Raw genomic sequence first — 17,090 nt, forward strand, 5'->3', positions numbered from 1 at the left:
TGATCCAAGTCAGTATGGCTTTTGTCGGGCAGCAATTTTTCTGATCCCAGAGGCCAGAAGATGTTGGTCTTTTATCTTTCCCCACACCCTTTTGGTGAAATGTTTAATTATCTGCCATCCTATATATAATTTTTAACATAATACTAAACATACTTCAGGTGCATAATTGTGCAAATATGAGGATAAAAGACTTAGGAAAATGCTTTCTGGCATTTGAGTGTCCTGTAGAATAATTAAAACAAGGTTCTTGTGCAAGCTGTGGTGTCTGCCGTTAGCAATTTGGGTTTAGCAAAATTATTAATCCAGAATCAGGCAAGGAGACAAAACCATCATCTTTCTTCAAAAATGGCGGTTCCATAGAACAGAGGTGTGTGCAAAAGGAGGAAGCCTGATATTTTGAAATGTGCCACTACAAGGTCACACGTTTGTCCATCCACCTGCATATTTGACCTATTTGGCTCCCTTTGTTTAAATTCAGTCAGAGCAAGCAGTAAAGAGCTCTTAATGTTTCGGTCTACTGCAGGTGTTGAGAAGCAAGAACAAGGACAGAAGCACATGTTGGCAGAAAGTTCTTTATCCTCCCTTCCCTTCCCTTTCCCTTTTGAGGCTCTAGCCAAAGCTCTCTGATCCTTATCAGCAGCTTGCAGAGCCCTTCAGATGAAGTCATCCAGGAAGTTTAATCAACCCTGTATCATTGTCACTACATCCTAGACATTTGTGTAGTAGAACTCTGCCTGCCACAGTGATCTAACTTACGACACCAGCCAGAACATCTGTTTAAAAACTTACTACATCCAGGCACATGTGCCTTTGACTGAGTTGCTTATTCCCTCTCATAATAATGTTGCAAAGCATCAGCCGTGTAGAAGAGAATATAAGCAATGAACATTTAACAGAACATTGTCTGTATTCTAGCCTTTGGTTTAACATATTCCATGCACACTTTAGGGAAGGCACTACATTACTCAAATACTTTGCATTAAGAAGGTTTCACATTCAATTCCGGGCACCACCAATTAAAAGGATCAGGTGATGAAAAGACCTCTGAGACCCTGCAAAGTTTCTGCCAGTCAAGAGTAAGCACTGGGCTGGAGGGACAAGAGGTCTGACCTGCAATATAAGGCAGCTTCCTATGTTCCACATTCTGTAAAGGTGCCCTTTACATGTTTGCATAATTATAATAGGTAAAAAAAAGGTAAAGGTAAAGGACCCCAGGACGGTTAAGTCCAGACTAAGGCGATGATGGGGTGCAGCACTCATCTCACTTTTCAGGCCAAGGGAGCCAGCATTTGTCCACAAACAGCTTTCCGGATCATGTGGCCAGCACGATTAAAGCGCTTCTGGTACAACGGGACACTGTGATGTGTGCCAGAGCACACAGAAATGCCGTTTACCTTCCCGCCACAGCGGTACCTATTTATCTACTTGCCCTGCTGTGCTTTCGAACTGCTAGGTTGGCAGGAGCTGGGACAGCGGATTTGAACCGCTGATCTTCCAATCATCAAGCCCAAGAAGCTCAGACACCTTTGCACAATTATAATATTTGGTTGTTATCCTTATTAAGTTATTTCTCCCCCACCCGTGGGTCAGTGTGATCACTACCAATGCCCCTTTCTGATAAATAAATTGAAGCCCTTCAGATTCTTCTCTTGGACATTGTTTATATCTGGAAGCATCATCAGGAACAACTCAAACTGTGGATCAGCACAGAAGGGAAGCCAGCGATTGAAATATTCATACTGCTGGTTTGCTTATTAAATTATGCCTTAGCATGAACACAGAAGCATGAGGGTTCTCAGAGATGAGATTGTGGCCACTGTACTCCTTCCCTGTCTTTCCACTGCTTCACTGCAGAGAGTGACGTCATGGTTTGGTTTCGTGTGGTGTGTCTTCCAAACCAGGGTAGTGGTTTGTCTCCTCCAGACAAACCATGGAGTATACCACGTAGAGCAAACCTTGGTTACCTCTTGTGGTCTGAAGCAAGACAAACCATGAGTTTGGATTTGGATGAGATGATAAGCTGAGCCACAGCAGCACAGCGGCATGAAGACTAGGGAAGGAGCTCTCCTCTTCAGAAGCTCACGTTTATGCTAAGCCATAGTTTGGCCTAGTGCTAAGTACAAACCAGCTCATAGTTTAATACTACTCTTAAGTTTGAAATATAATTTGCATGGCACTTTTTTCTCAGCGGTGAAGTTATGTGACAGTTGAGAAATTTCAACTTCATCTATAGTGAGTGACATTTTATGGCCGCAATGAATTCCATATTTTATTTCACAGCAGTGAAAGAGACTTCCATGCTGGGTATAGATAACTAGAAGTGCCTCTGATCTCATAAAATAATAAGTAAAATGTCAAGGAACTTAACAATCAACACATCATTTTCCTCCTTACTTTCCTGCTACTGCATAACGTTAAGCAATGCATCATTAAACCAAATAAATGTAAATGTCTGAGAGGAAAATCTTAGTAAGGTTTGACAGTCCCATGATAGTTGATCATGTGGGGCTTAAATATGTAATCCTCCATATTTAAGGAGGATTGCCTCTGTAGGACATCAAATGAAAGCAAGTAAATGAAAATAATAAAATATATATAATATGACATTAAGCTGACCTAGATTCAGTCATGGTTTCAGTAGACTTTAGTTAGCCAGGTGCTTTAAATTGTAGATGTTTAGAATTGTGTTCTGTTCTGTTTCAATATTTTGGGGCTTTTGTTTTGTCTTGGAGTATTTTTGTTATGCATATTGCTGATTTTAAATTGTTGTGTGAATTAATTTTCTTAAAACTGCTGTATACCATTTTTTAAAAAAATATTTTATTAATGCTGTATACCATTTTGTAGAAATAAAGCATCACATAACATCCCTTTGTTTTCAGTGGGTTTCCTCTAAGCACAACTAAGTCTGGATCCACTCCCAAAGCAATACTTGTTTTTATGACTGTAACTGTGTTTTACTTATCTTAGTAACTCTACATTGTAATGTTAAAACTTGCCTTGGGACCTTATGGTGAAAGACAAGTAAGAAATCTAATGCTGATGCTGATAATCACCATCATTTTAACTTTTGAATTGTCACACACCACCCTGAGTGGCGTGAGATTCCAGGAGCATACCAGGGTTTGCTTTCCTTTATGGTAAAGGTAAAGGGTAAAGGGACCCCTGACCATTAGGTCCAGTCATGGCTGACTCTGGGGTTGCGGTGCTCATCTCGCTTTATTGGCCGAGGGAGCCGGCATACAGCTTCCGGGTCATGTGGCCAGCATGACTAAGCCTCTTCTGGCGAACCAGAGCAGTGCACGGACCTTCATGGTACATGGTTTATTTACACATATACTCAACCTGAGCCTACAATGGAAAAGCTCACAGCATTAACACCCCAAAAGGGTCTTGCTTTTCCAATAGCCACTGCTTTGGATTCAAACAGAAATCAGTCATGGTTCTGACCCTCTGGCTTCCCAGCCTGCTGCTTTGATTCCAGCTCACATGACTACACTCTCCACTCTTGCCTTTGTGTTCCTAACGACCAGGGAGTTTGAGGGAGGTGGGCCCCACCCATTTGTCCTCTGGCACAGAACCACATCATTTGATCCCTTAATAGCCCATTACCTAGGCCAGGGGTCTGCAAACTACGGTCCCCAGGCATAGGGGATCAGGCCTGCCAGGGTTCTAATTCTGGCCCGCCTGGCCATTTAAAAACCCACCGCAAAGCCGAGACTCTCGGCAATGTCGACGGGAGGAAGAGGCTGAGGGGCGATGGCTCAGCCAGTGAAACTCCACGCCTGGTTTACCTCAGTGCGGGCACATCTCTGCCAATCAAATGCCGCATGGTGCTGAGGTAAACCAGCCACGGCGTTTTATTGGCAGAGCTGCTGCTGTTTGGTTTCTTCTTCCCGCCGCCACCTTGGTGCTCCTGTGGCTGTTGCCACTCTGCGTCCCTGGAGGAGGACAGCTGGCCCGGGCTAGGGCTCAGCGGGGCTGCAGCTGCTGTGCTCCCATTGGTGGCCAACGTGATGATGGAGGCTGATGAGGCCGGTGGCGAAGTGGCCCAGGCAGCGGCCTTCACCTTCAGGGAGCAGGAGGACAAAGGGGCAAAAACGCCCGCAAAGGGCAGCAGCTTCAGGTAAGGAACCAGCTTGTCCTTGTCTCCGTCTCCATGCTCCTTGAAGAGGTGCACTGGGCAGTGTGCACCGCTCTTGGCCAGCTCCTGAAGGCTCCCGGCTTCCGAGGCGCCCAGCTCCCACGAGCACGCCAGCCCACTCTCCAAAACTTCCTGTCCGGCCCCTGACAGTGTCTGATGGACAGTGAACTGGCCCCTGTTTAAAAAGTTTAAGGACCCCTGGCCTAGGCTATCACCTCACCAGGGAGCTAGTCTAGCTCTTCTAGGAATTTTAATCCTGGAATGCAGGAATTTGAATCCTTGCTTGCTAGTTTGATTTTCTGTCTGTTTCTTCTTCATCATTCTCTAGCTGTATCCCCTCTCACTTAACCCCTCCTGCCTCAGAACTTCCAGTCAGAATGGACTTTCCGGCTCAGATTCTGTCTTTGCACCTGCCTCTTGGTTTTTAAATTGACTATCCTGCCGTTGTGCTCCAGTACTTCATCCAGCCTCAGTCCCAATTGTACTGGATCTTGCACTTCATCAGTCTTTCAAATGTTCAGCTGCCTACAGGCCAGTGCTGACAGCTGATATATGTGCAGGCTTTTCCTATAGTTACTATCTGCCAAAGTGGTTGTGTCAGGAGGGTCTAAATCAATGGCTGAAGCAAACAGCTAAGTGGCTGGAGTGTAGCAAAGGTCAGTATATGACCAAACAAAAATGGCAAAACTTAGGCATTTTGATATACAAGAGTAAATATGTTCTGAACACTTAATTGGTATCAACTAATTAGTGCTTTTAGTGCATAAAGTTAGGGAACTGGCACACTAGAACAACGAAGTGCACTGTTTATGCAACATATTTAATGGGGATTCCATTGATTATTGTTATTTTCTCGTATTAGGCACCTTAGGAAGTTTTGCATGTTGATGGGGCTCACCAGTAGCTTTTTGCTGTGTCTATAGGAAAACACAGCTTAGTTTCCTTTTTTTGAAATTAAGCCTGAAATGGGATTTAAAGCCTGATCAATTTCCATAGAACTGAAGAAAAGCATTAGCTTGCTGGGGGAGATGCGGGAGAGTTCTTGTTTATACCTTACTGGACCAGGAGGTGCATTTTTGCTACTGAACACCTGTCAGGTCTTACAACAAGAGCTGTGCTGTGCAAAATATATCTGGATTCAGCAAACTAGCCTTTGTTATGTGTGGGAGCAGAAGGGGGGGACCACCTCCACATCATCTTTTCAGTTGTCACGGAAGCCAGAAAGGCCTATTGTTCCTTGCATTACAGTTTTGGTTTTTACACTGAAAGTAATCACCCAGGAGTGCCCGGGGCTCTGTTGGGCTGAATGCGCACTGGCTGCCCACAGTGGAAACACAAGTACCTTGCTGATTACTGATGTTTTAACAATTGCTGGCTCTAGTGAGAACGATACAGCTGTCTGATGACGGGAAATGTCGGAAGCCTATGGAGGGTTGTCTCCCAATAAGTGTGATTGACCTTGAGGGCTATTTGCATCCTGTTCTAGATGGCTGCCTTAACTGGGTCATGGTCGAACATCCCACGTAGAACAGGAAAGGCAACTTGACAGCCCTCTTTTGTGAATTGTTCCAAGCAACATTTTAATCTGCTCAAAAACTACAGGCAATACAGTTGCTGCTTTTATCAGCTACATTGTTCTTCTAATACCTAGTGAGAACAAGATAGGACTGGATCATTCTGTCGGAAGGCTTAAATTTTGCAGTGCCTTACTTGAAACAGCTTGTTTAATAATGGAGCTTAGATTTGCGAGCTTTTTGACTTCAAACTTCTTTAGAATGCAGATTTTGTTTTATCTCTTCTTTTTCACTACTGAATGAAAGAAGATTTGAAATCATAGAATGTAGACATGAGGATTTTTTTTGTTTTGTTAACATTACAAGAGGTGGGGGGAACATAATTATATTATAGGCTTGTCCTACCTAATTTCCTGTGTGCAGCTGATGTAACAGTGCATGTTCACAACTTGGGAAGGGTACTCTCGCATGTGACTCTTGATAATCCCAGACAATTTTTAATGTGGGGCCCAACATTTAATGTAACACTGCATTCAGTATGTCTGAAAAGTGGGGAAATGTATATCTGTCTTCAGACAAATCCGTCAAGGGGTGTTGGCATTTACATGTGGATGTTACGGTTCACCATTTTGGACATTATTTATAAAATATGTATTGTTTTGTGGGTGTGTTTTATAGCTATATGTATAGATATAAGGGGGGGTAAACTTTAAAAATGAATGTGCAGTACAACATGCGGATAAAAGGCTAGATAAAAGTACTACCTACATTAGAAATGAAGTAGTGAGGTTTAGGACCTAAGCCTGGGGGTAAGGCCAGGCGTGGCCAAACTTGGCCCTCCAGATGTTTTGGGACTACAATTCCCATCATCCCTGACCACTGGTCCTGTTAGCTAGGGGTGATGGGAATTGTAGTCCCAAAACATCTAGAGGGCCAAGTTTGGCCATGCCTGGGGTAAGGCAATAAGGCTTTGGCCATGCTGCTTAAACTTTACTCAAGCACTTGATCACAAGATGAATCATGACCCCCCCCCAGTTAACATGCTTTAGAATTGCCCTTCAGTCAAAGAGACAAATTCATACCAGCAAACCAACTGGGGGGCTCATCTATACAGTTGCAAAGAAAACGTTTTAAGTGTTTTTTAAAGTGCAACATACAATGTGACACTAGATGTCGATGGTGAGCCTTATGGAAAATTCAACGTATTTTAAAAAACGCTTAAAATTTTTTTAATCAGAAAGGTTTTTATATGTGTCTAGAGTCCACCTGGGATAGCCACTGCTGGTTGTGGTAGTGCATGTTAAATGACACTGTTGTTGTTTTTTGTTTGTTTTTCCCAAAGATCGGTTTGCACTACGGGTTTCTTCCTCCTACCCTAAACAGAAGTCAACACAAGACCTTTTCAGTGGATTTGCATATGCTGAGATCAGGGCTGGATTTAGGTTTGATGAGGCCCTAAGCTACTGAAAGTAATGGGGCCCTTTATGTGTGATATTTTAGGGAGCAGGCTAGCAGGCGGGGTCCATTACTTACATCATAGGAGCCTACACAACACAAAACCCTGTTGCTGTATGTAGGTTATATTTTATTTGTTTTTTATCTTATATTTTGGAAATGTACATCCAGTTGTTTTTTTTCTTTAATTTTTTGGGGGCCCCCGAAGAGAGTGGAGCCCTAAACTATAGCTTGTTTAGCTTATACGTAAATCCAGCACTGGTTGAGATAACTCATCCAGAAATATTTCCAGATATGTTGTGGTATGATCTGGAGTAGAATGGAATCATAGGATAGGTTGGGCACATGAAGATCTCTTGAAGAGGTCAACTCATTCAGAATAAAACTCTTTGAAGCTACACTGAGCTTCCCCATGAATTGGACTACTTGCACAGACTGAAACAGTCCAGAGATGTGCACAGTTAACTAACTCTGTGCACTCAGTGGAGCTTTAAACTTATTTTTCTTTCAAAAGGAGGTTCCTGCTCCCCTCCTTGTGTTGACTGGCAAGCCAGACATTATGAACCTTGGGAGCGTGTTAAAGGCTGTTTACAGGTTAGCAAGGAGGGTCTACCTTTAAAATAAGTCAGAAGGCATGTGAAATAATGGAAATGACTGTGGTATTTAAAAAAACACCCCTCCATTAATTATGGAACTGTACAATTCTATAGGTGAAAAACATACCAGTGGGGTCTTCCATATATGTGTCTTGTGAGTTAGCAAATGAACGACCTATTTATTGAAAGTGTTATATTCTATTACACATTTAAAAGAGCATTCCATGCTTGTTTTTATGACAGTGAAGACAGCATTTCAACCAAGCAACACAGGTGGGACAAATATTAAGCTATGCTGTCTGATTCATTATAGGAACACCTGCAGCAACTCTGCCTCACTGACTTCACACATTGTCAACAATTCTCACCATAAAAACCTATTTTGGGGAGTTTATATGGCTGCATCTATAATTTGCTTTAGGCTTCGATGACACTTCTGAAATGTGTGGGAAGAAACTACAGTGCTGGTTTGTTTTTTCCCTAACTAATGTTCTGACTATTTTGACTTTGTGAAAACCAAACAGAAAAATGAAGTGAACTTATTTTGGGATTGGGAGTTAAGACTTATGACCGCAATATGAAATTTAGCAAAATAAGAGTTTATAGTCTGGTTCAATTGTATTTGGATTAATTCCTAAAAGTCATATTTGAATAATGCTATTGTTAATTATCATTGTTTGTTTACTTGTGCTTTTTACCATGTAGGTCTCAAAGCAGCATAGAACAATAAAATATATAATATAAAAAATTTAAAACTTAAATTAAACCTCCAAAATTTAAAACCTCAAGGATTTAAAATAGAAAAAAAATGTTTAATTGGCAGTATCTCAAAGGTTTAAAGGAATCTAGTTATTAGAAGCTTCATTATTTACTATTAAAAAGGACTTTTGCATATACTTTATAGCCAACTGAAAGAAATCTTACAACATTTGCTTGTGGTTGTGCAATGTATGTATGTAATGCAAAATTCCTGAGGAATGTGTATGTACTATGCACAAGGTAATGTGTATTGCGCTTTCTTCAAATTCATGATCGCATGATAAACACACATTGCTGAGGAGCGCTTTATGGTTTTAGCTCCTGTAGTGCCTGAAGCCTTCACATTTCTACTAGTAGATAGTCACAGTTGACCTAATTCAGCCTTGACAATTGCTGATATAGGCAGTTGGAGGAGCTGTCCGAGGTAGGCGTGGGCGGCACCATTTTGTGGTGGTTCTGGTATTACTTGGATGAACATTTCCACAGGGTAATGCTTGGGGAGGGAAGCGGGTGGTGCTGTGGGTTAAACCACAGAGCCTAGGACTTGCCGATCAGAAGGTCGGTGGTTCGAATCCCCGTGACGGGGTGAGCTCCCATTGCTCGGTCCCTGCTCCTGCCAACCTAGCAGTTTGAAAGCACGTCAAAGTGCAAATAGATAAATAGGTACTGCCCTGGCGGGAAGGTAAACGTGCGCTGCTCTGGTTCGCCAGAAGCGGATTAGTCATGCTGGCCATATGACCCGGAAGCTGTACGGCCAATAAAGCGAGATGAGCGCCACAACCCCAGAGTCGTCCACGACTGGACTGGTCAGGGGTCCCTTTACTTTTACCTTTAATGCTTGGGGAGGGCTCTTTGGGCCTTCAACATGGGGTTCCTCAGGGCTGGATTTTATTATGTATTTTGTGTTCTCATTTTGTATTTAAATGTTGTGAGCCACGCTGGATCTTTGGATGAAGGGTGGTAGACAAATAATAACAATAACAACAATAATTAATAAGGGAGCCTGTCACCTCTGCTTCTTGAGTGGAGATGGCATTAGCAATGTATCTGAGTGCATGAGGGAGAACAGTAGCAAATCAGTCCTGAGACTACAGATGGAATGACGCAGAGGTTTTTTTGGCCTGCTAGAAAACTAATGGGGGAACAGGATTTGTTGGACTGTTAATGCTGTGAAACCTCCATCTTCTGCTTAGCCTTGTTAATATCAGCAGAGAGACCACACCTAACTCCCCCCCCCTCCAGAGTAGCTCCTTATATTATGATGAGTATGATGGGAGCATTTTAACTACCTGCAAAAACAAAGGGGGAGGGAAACAAAGCTACAAAGAGGAAGCCAAATAAAATTCAAGGAGAATGCAGGGGAGCACTGAACATATTAGGATACGAGGAGATAAAACAAATATTTGGATGGAGTTTCTGCAGCTTTTGTATTATTAAACACATCTACCATTTAGAAAGCCTTTTCTTTCACATGCCTGAGCTTTCTGAAATTCCCAAGGAATCCAGCTGAGTCTACTTCAATGCCTTTCCTGAAGGCAGACTGTCAAATTGCTATTCTTCTTATAGAACAGGTGGTGTTAAAGTGTGGCTGAGGGAGGCAAATGTACACCTTGAAGAGCTTTATTTTGTTTCTCGCTCAAGGGACCATTTCAAGGTCAGTATCAAATCTGCGAATATTTTTTGTTTCTAAGCTGCATTGCCAATATGACTATTTTTGTCTATGCATAAGGACACAATCCTGACTCAATAGAAACAATGATAAAAATATAACATTTTAAAGTATCTATGCCAGCAACAAAAGCACTTGGAGTTCATTTCCTATAGCTGTTTTTTCAACAATCACTTGAGTTGTTAAAAGTCAAGGTATCTGAGCTTTCTTTCACCTGAAACAGAGAAGTCTCTAGATATCATTGTTTAATTTAAGGCATTTCTATTCTGCCCTTCAATTCAAGGTTGGGAAGAAAAGCTTTAAAAAACTTATGAGTTTCTCCTCAAGGTTCAAAAAAGAAGAAGAAGTTTCCATAGCTCTCTTTTTGTAGCTTTCAGATCTCGTGGTTCTAAGCCTGTTTCATATTTTTGACTGCTAGACTGGGATCCAAGTGAGAATAACCGCAATGAGGGACTGAACTGTACGCCTCTCCCACCCCCTAAGTTTCAGAAGGATGCATAAAGATCTACACTCAACTGCTCAAATATTCTCTATGATGTTTTCTGTCCTTCCCGAAATGGACAATTCTCTACCCCATCACACTTCTTCTTTCATAGAAGCATAGCTGCCTCATACCAAGCCAGACTCTTGCTCCATCTAGCTTAACATTGACTATATTCACTGGCAGTTTAAGGGAAGAGTCGCTCTCAGCACTACCTAAAGATGTTTGGGAACTTCTGCATGTGAGGAGGTGCTCCACATACAGAAGGTTAGCCAAAGTGACTTTAAAAGTTTTCAATTTTGACCTGTACTTTATTATTCTTTTTATTGAAACCAGTGGGATCTGAAACCGATTAAACTGGACTGCATTACTCCCAAATATTTTAAGTCATTAAGTCATCACTGTGCTGCCACATTTAGAAGACTGCATGCTTTTGCTCAAGATTGTGTGATATGGAGCAGTAACTACTCTTTGATTGGTAGTCGCAATCACAAATGTAGTTCGAAGTGTCCACCCTTTATCCATAAGAACGTGGGGGCGGGGGGAGGATTTATTTTTATTACTCCTTGCCCATGGTGGATGTGAGCAAAGCGAAAATGAAAATTGTTTAGATGGAGGTCACTGATGTTTGCTAAGTAACCATGAATATTATTCGTTAAGGTTTGGATTATAAATCCTCTGGGCAAGAGACATGGGATGTTTGTATTCTGTATGAGATCAAATATGTTGGGGACACTCAATAATAGTGCCCACAAATACAGTTTTGCAGATGAAACAGGCAGGCAGAAAATTAAAAAGGAATTGTATTGACTTTTGCAATTATTTATTTTTAAAAGTCCAACAGCTGGCGCACCCTAGAGAAACAAGCTGATTTGGTACCCAAGAAACAAATGGAATCACCATGTACTACAAACAATTGCATGTATTACAAACAATTGCTTAGTGCTGTCCTATGTTATCAAATGTGTTGAAAGATGGACCAGGTGCTTCTTGGCCTCCTACTGTTTTGCCTAGGAGAAATGTATTGTTCTGTCCCCATAAGAGTGAGGCCATGAACAATTGCCTGGGGCAACCCGCATTCGTTGCAGCTAACCAATGCTCTATAACTGAATCTTCTATAGTGTTAATACATTGCAGCTGTGTATCCATCTTCATTCCTGACTTTCTTTTGAAATTATACAGATGTTGTACTTTTTTCCTCCTTCATCGCAAAATGATGGCACTTAATCATTGCATTTGGGTTATGCTCCACAACATATGGTGTGCCTAATCTAATTTTAATTAATTTAAAGAAATATTAGGAGCAGGAGTGCACATAAACATTGTCAGAGATTTTCTGTAGCATTCCCCTCTGCTTGAGTGACAAGCTATTATTTAAAGTTGTGAATCTGCAGAAGGTGAACAGTGACTTATATCACTGCCAGTGCCGGACTTAGGGGTCTCAAATTTCAGCAGCATCCCGTGTTACACCAAAATTTAGAGCTCCCCTGCCTCTCGTCTTCCATTCTATGTTGCAACTGAAGCCCTTGAGTCTCTGTGGCCAGTGCATCCGAACCAGTCACGCTCCCCTAAATCTGCCTCTGATACTGCAGCAAAAGCATCAAACGCACATCTGGCTGTGCAGGTGGTTTGCCCCTGTCCACACACAACTGAAATGCATGTGTCAACTATATCACATATATCAAATAAGGTTCCAAACCCACAGAAGAACAAATAAGAAACTCACAGAAAATCACTCAGGAGCCATGAATCTAATTTTGCAAGTGAAAACTGTTTTGCTGTGGAACTGACGCCTGCTTGATATGGCATGGTAGAAGAACAGCTGTTGAAAGCGAAATGAAACTCTAGATTTCTGCTGGGCTAATTCATGTTCCTTGTGCAAGCTTAAGCAGCTCTTTGGATCCTGGCTGCAACTGGCTGCGCTGCGTTGCTGGCAGGCGCCATGGCAAACTGCCTGTTAGGCCAAGCCAAATGAAAATGTGTGCTGGACTGTGTTTCTTAGGGAGTCTCTTATGTTAATCAGCCCTGCAATTTAAAAGCTGGCCTTTCCCCTGCAGATTCACCCCACCCTTATATCCCGGGGATAGATTGATGCTGGATGTTGACTAGGCATCATCTTTGGGACCCAACACTAGCATTTTTGGGGTGGTGCTGCTGGTGGCTTGTCAATGGGAAAATAATACAAGGAAATAATAGGTTAAAGATTCTTCTTAGGCCATAGCAGTATTTCTGATCTAAACCAACGACACCCACCAGTTGATTTTTGTGAAAGGAAAATGGTATGAAAGAAAAAGCATGTACTTTTTAAAGTATAAGTGCTTAAAATAACATGCGGTTGGGCCCTCAATTTCATGACCCATGAGGAAATATATATGCATACAGAGGACCAAACAATTGAAAAACCAGTCTTAACATTGTATTCACGCAGCCTATGCATTTTACATCTCAACTTGGATCATGCACCTATTGAACCCCTGATTTATTTCTAGGAGTTTTGTGTGTGTAGTACACGTTTTCACATCCTTAGAAAACAAATGGTTAGCTTGTCTCAACAGAGAGCATTTCTTCAGTTTAACCTTGATCTGCAAGGGGGGCAAGGCAGTATATTAGCAACGGCATTTTTATGACACAGAAGCAGAGATGCCCAATAAAAGTGTTAACAGCTTTAATTTCCCCAAGGAGACATAACAACCCCAACCCTTTCCTCTAATTTGTTAAAATGACAATATTATTGGTGACGTGAGCCAATATTTGTAGCTGAAGTACAGCAGATCCTGCGGTCAAAGCAGTTTTCTTGTTTAGGCCAATGTTCTTTTCAGATATATTAAAACAACAGCGACAATGCAGGACTGTGGCTAGAGATCGAGTCACATATTTCAAAATTTGAAAAAACACAAACACAAAAACCCAGCTTGGATTTTACTCTTAGTTCATTTTACTCTTCGTTTAAAACCAAAATGTACAAACAAACAAAAACACACACACACGGAAGATTAATAAACGCAAAGGCAGAACTGAACAGAAGTATTCTGCACTTACATTACTCCTGGAAAGAAGGAGGTACAGTTGCTCTGTGTTGGTGGAACGGCCACTATATCCAGTGGGTGCTTTGCCTGGGAGGGGAAAGACACACAACCAGAAAATACAAAATAAAAATAAAAATCAGAAGCATAATGGGCATCTTCCCAGAATGCTTGGAAACTATACCAGTGTCCACCAATCAGGAACTGTGCTAGCAATTATACCCACATCACCCATAAATGCCAGAAGCCAATGAACTTATTATAATGGGGATGTGCCCTCAATCCATCCCCTGTATAACAACATACATGATGCCACAGCTCCTCCCATCAGCCCCAGTGGCACAACCAGCAATAACCCTGTTGCTACTAGACTCCAGGTATCCTTCCAGGCAAATGTTCAAATCCCATTATGTTCCTCACAACCACTGTTTTGGAGCATAACCCTCCATAACGGGAGTATCATATAGTAGAGCATCCACATTGAGTAGAGTGTTTGTACAGAGCATATACAACACACACACACACCGGACATAGTAATGTAGGAAGTTGCCTTATACTGAGTCAGGCCATTGCTCTATCAAGTGCAGTATTGTTTACACTGGCAACAGCTTGCCAGGATTTCAGACAGGATTCTGTCCTGTGGGGTGGGTTTTAATAGCTAGGAGAGGCATATATGAATTGCAATCTATCCCTCTAGGTGCCCACATGTGTGAGTTGAACAGAGTTTATAGACTCATCCTTGGCAGCAAAATTAAAATATAGGAATTAGGATGTAAAGCCTTCTTCCTCCCCTCTAGCTCCATAGGGACAAGATCAGATTTTCAAAAAGGTCTACCAGCCCTATCAGGGCAATGATTTCAGTGATTGATAGGAAGTTTTGGAGGAAAAACAAGGGTGCCAATTTGGAGAAAAGATTAGAACTCATCCCTCCATTCTCCTTTTCACCTATTGAACTTGATAGACTGGTATAATGCAATACAATATGAATTTTAAAGGTCTGCCTCTTACATGTACCACTATACTGGTGTTGTCTCTCAAGCAGTGGGCCAGGAACCAGCTGTAGACCTTGGGCTACTTTCAGGCTAACTTTGTTGCCAGGTGCCTCTCACTTAGAATCACAAAACTGTGGAGTCTGAAGGGACCACAAGGGTCATCTAGTCCAACCCCCTTCAATGCAGAATTTTTTGCCCAATGTGGGGCTCAAACCCACAACCCTGGGATTAAGAGTTTGTCTGCCTTGCCCCTCTGGCCTTTTGGTTGGGTCAGTGCCAGCACCAGCCACTCCTTGCATGCTGAGTAAAGTTAGCCAGGAGACAGAGAAAAGGTCAAAGGTCTCCCTCCATTATTTCATCCTGAAATTGTAAGTGGCAACAGTTTGTTGTAGCATATGTGTATATGCAATACATATGTACATAACAGAAAGTTGTTAGAAAATGGGAACTGTACCATATTGTTAAACCATTGCTACGGTTGTTGTTATAGACTGAATTTGTACCTAGTTACCAACTTACAAGTCAGCTATTGGGCTGGCACAATAACACGTCCCTCAACTGGGATGTAGTTCACCCATGAGTGTACTGAATTTTGATAATCTCAGAACCTTAAGGGAGAGCTGTTTTGCCATACAATAAACATTTATTGTTCAACAAATTTGTTGACAACATAAAAAATGTGAAAATGGGCTTGCCGGATTGATGGGAGGTGTGGATATTTAAGATATGGCATTCGCTGCTCATGTGCCTTGTTTACCAAGCATCAGCTAGAGAGAGCCAAGCGCACAGGCCTGAACCCCAAAACCTAGGTGTGCAATAATCACAGGTGAAACGTCACACTTTCTTATATATATATGTGTGTGTGTGTGTGTGTGTGTGTGTGTGTGTGTGTAGGAGTGACTCTGAAAGGAAAGGATGAGCGGCACATTCTGGATTCCATTAGTAAAACTTGCTCATTATTACTTTTTAATGGAAATAATCCAGCAAAGTGAACATTGTTATTATTTATTTCAGAACACACTTCAGGTAAGACACCTAATTTGAGGTCTCCTGTGTGATTTCCTTAGCTTTCGAGAGGAAGCGAAACGGGGGTGGGTGAGTGGAAGGAAGGAAGGGAAACAGTGGCTTCCCCTGAGGTGCCTGGAGGAGCGTTTTGGGCAGGAATAGAAAAAGAGGGAGAGGTTTCAGGCCACAAGGTAAAACAGTACGTCGTGACTATTGTGCCCGCCCCTTTTCAGGTTACCTGGACTTTTGTTTGTCCCCGTCATAGCCAGGCGGAGAGAGGAACGAGAGAGAAGGGGAGGGAGGGAAAAGTGGCGGGGTAAAGCGCGCCAGGCTCCTGCCGCATTTTCCTGCACCTGTGCGACCAAGACTTCCCGCCCGGGCCTACCTCGGCCGGGGGCAGCGCAATTTGAGGAGCAGGCAGGCGTGTTCCCTCCCTGCCCCCTTCCCAAGCCCAGAAGGGAGGCGGGGGACGCCGCTACTGCTCTGACAGCTAGGAACGCCTTCGCCTGCAAGGCGCGCTTTGCATAACAAGCGAAAGGTGTATGTGCGTGCGCGCGCGCGCGCGCCAGCGGGCTTGAGTGAGGCTGCTGAGAGGCAGGAAGAGGGACGCGGCCGGAGCGAGCAAGCGAGGGAGGGAAGGAGAGAGGAGGGGGGGTGTCTCCTCGGGAATGTAGCATGCATGGCTGGGGGCTCCGTCAAGATGCAGCCCCTGTGTGACAGGGCCGACTCTCTGCTCATCGGCAAGAGCTCCGCCGGCGCCAGAGACCAGGAGCAGCAAGTGCAGCTGCGGCAAAAGCTGAGGGAACTGCCGGCGCTGCTCCGGAGCGGACTCACGCTGCGGAGGAAGAGCTCAGCCGCCGGGGGCCGGGTAAGAGTGTGTGCCCGCGCGCGTGTGTGTATGTGACCGGCCGTATGCCTCCCAAGGTACGGGATCTGCCCTGCATTTGGTAGTTAAGCCCCCACCCCCACCGGCCTCCACAGGGCAAAGCCTTGGGGAGTTTTCTCCGTGCGCAGGCTTTGCACTTTGCAGCGGGGAATGCAATGGCAACGCGGCGCGCGAGACACTTACACCCATAAAAGAATGGGATTGGGCAACAGTGAAGCTGCAGCCCTATATATATTGGCACCCTTGCGCAAATCTCGTTAAAGTCTGTGGAATATGCACAGTATTTGTGGCGATTCTGGGGCCTTGAATTCCCAAACATGCTGAAGTTAAAGAGAGTTAACGTCCTGTAGTTGTGGTCGCGGGTTGGAAGGAGGCCTTGCGCTATATGGTACTCTGGCTGTGGACAGAAAAGGAAGAGTAGAGGACGCCACTGGCTTATCTGAGGAATGATTTACTCGAGAGAAATTAGGCTTGCAGACCCATCTTTGACATGCTTACTCAAAAATAAGCCCTGCTGCGTTCATTGGGGTTGTCTCCACAAGTAAAATGTTGTGCCATTTCTAAAT

General features: G+C 43.2%; 2 protein-coding genes across 3 annotated transcripts in view; one reads left to right on the forward strand and one right to left on the reverse strand.

Moving 5' to 3' along the window:
* The window catches only part of IL6 (interleukin 6), a 76,262-nt gene extending 60,262 nt beyond the window's left edge, over window positions 1-16,000 (reverse strand). The window contains exons 1-2 of the mRNA XM_083578934.1: window positions 15,877-16,000; window positions 13,658-13,731 (exon numbers count right to left, since the gene is read on the reverse strand). The gene's annotated coding sequence lies outside the window, so the exon portion shown is untranslated. The remainder of the gene's footprint in view (window positions 1-13,657; window positions 13,732-15,876) is intronic.
* The window catches only part of RAPGEF5 (Rap guanine nucleotide exchange factor 5), a 132,573-nt gene continuing 131,382 nt past the window's right edge, over window positions 15,900-17,090 (forward strand). Inside the window, exon 1 of one of the 2 annotated variants that reach the window (XM_083578594.1) lies at window positions 15,900-16,506. In XM_083578594.1, coding sequence (XP_083434720.1) covers window positions 16,318-16,506 — 189 coding nt within the window. In that variant the 5' untranslated portion in view covers window positions 15,900-16,317. The remainder of the gene's footprint in view (window positions 16,507-17,090) is intronic. The other variant, XM_083578595.1, reaches the window with a different exon arrangement.

This window comes from Podarcis filfolensis, assembly GCF_964270895.1.
Source record: "Podarcis filfolensis genome assembly, chromosome: 12".
In the NCBI taxonomy this organism is placed as follows: Eukaryota; Metazoa; Chordata; class Lepidosauria; order Squamata; family Lacertidae; genus Podarcis; species Podarcis filfolensis.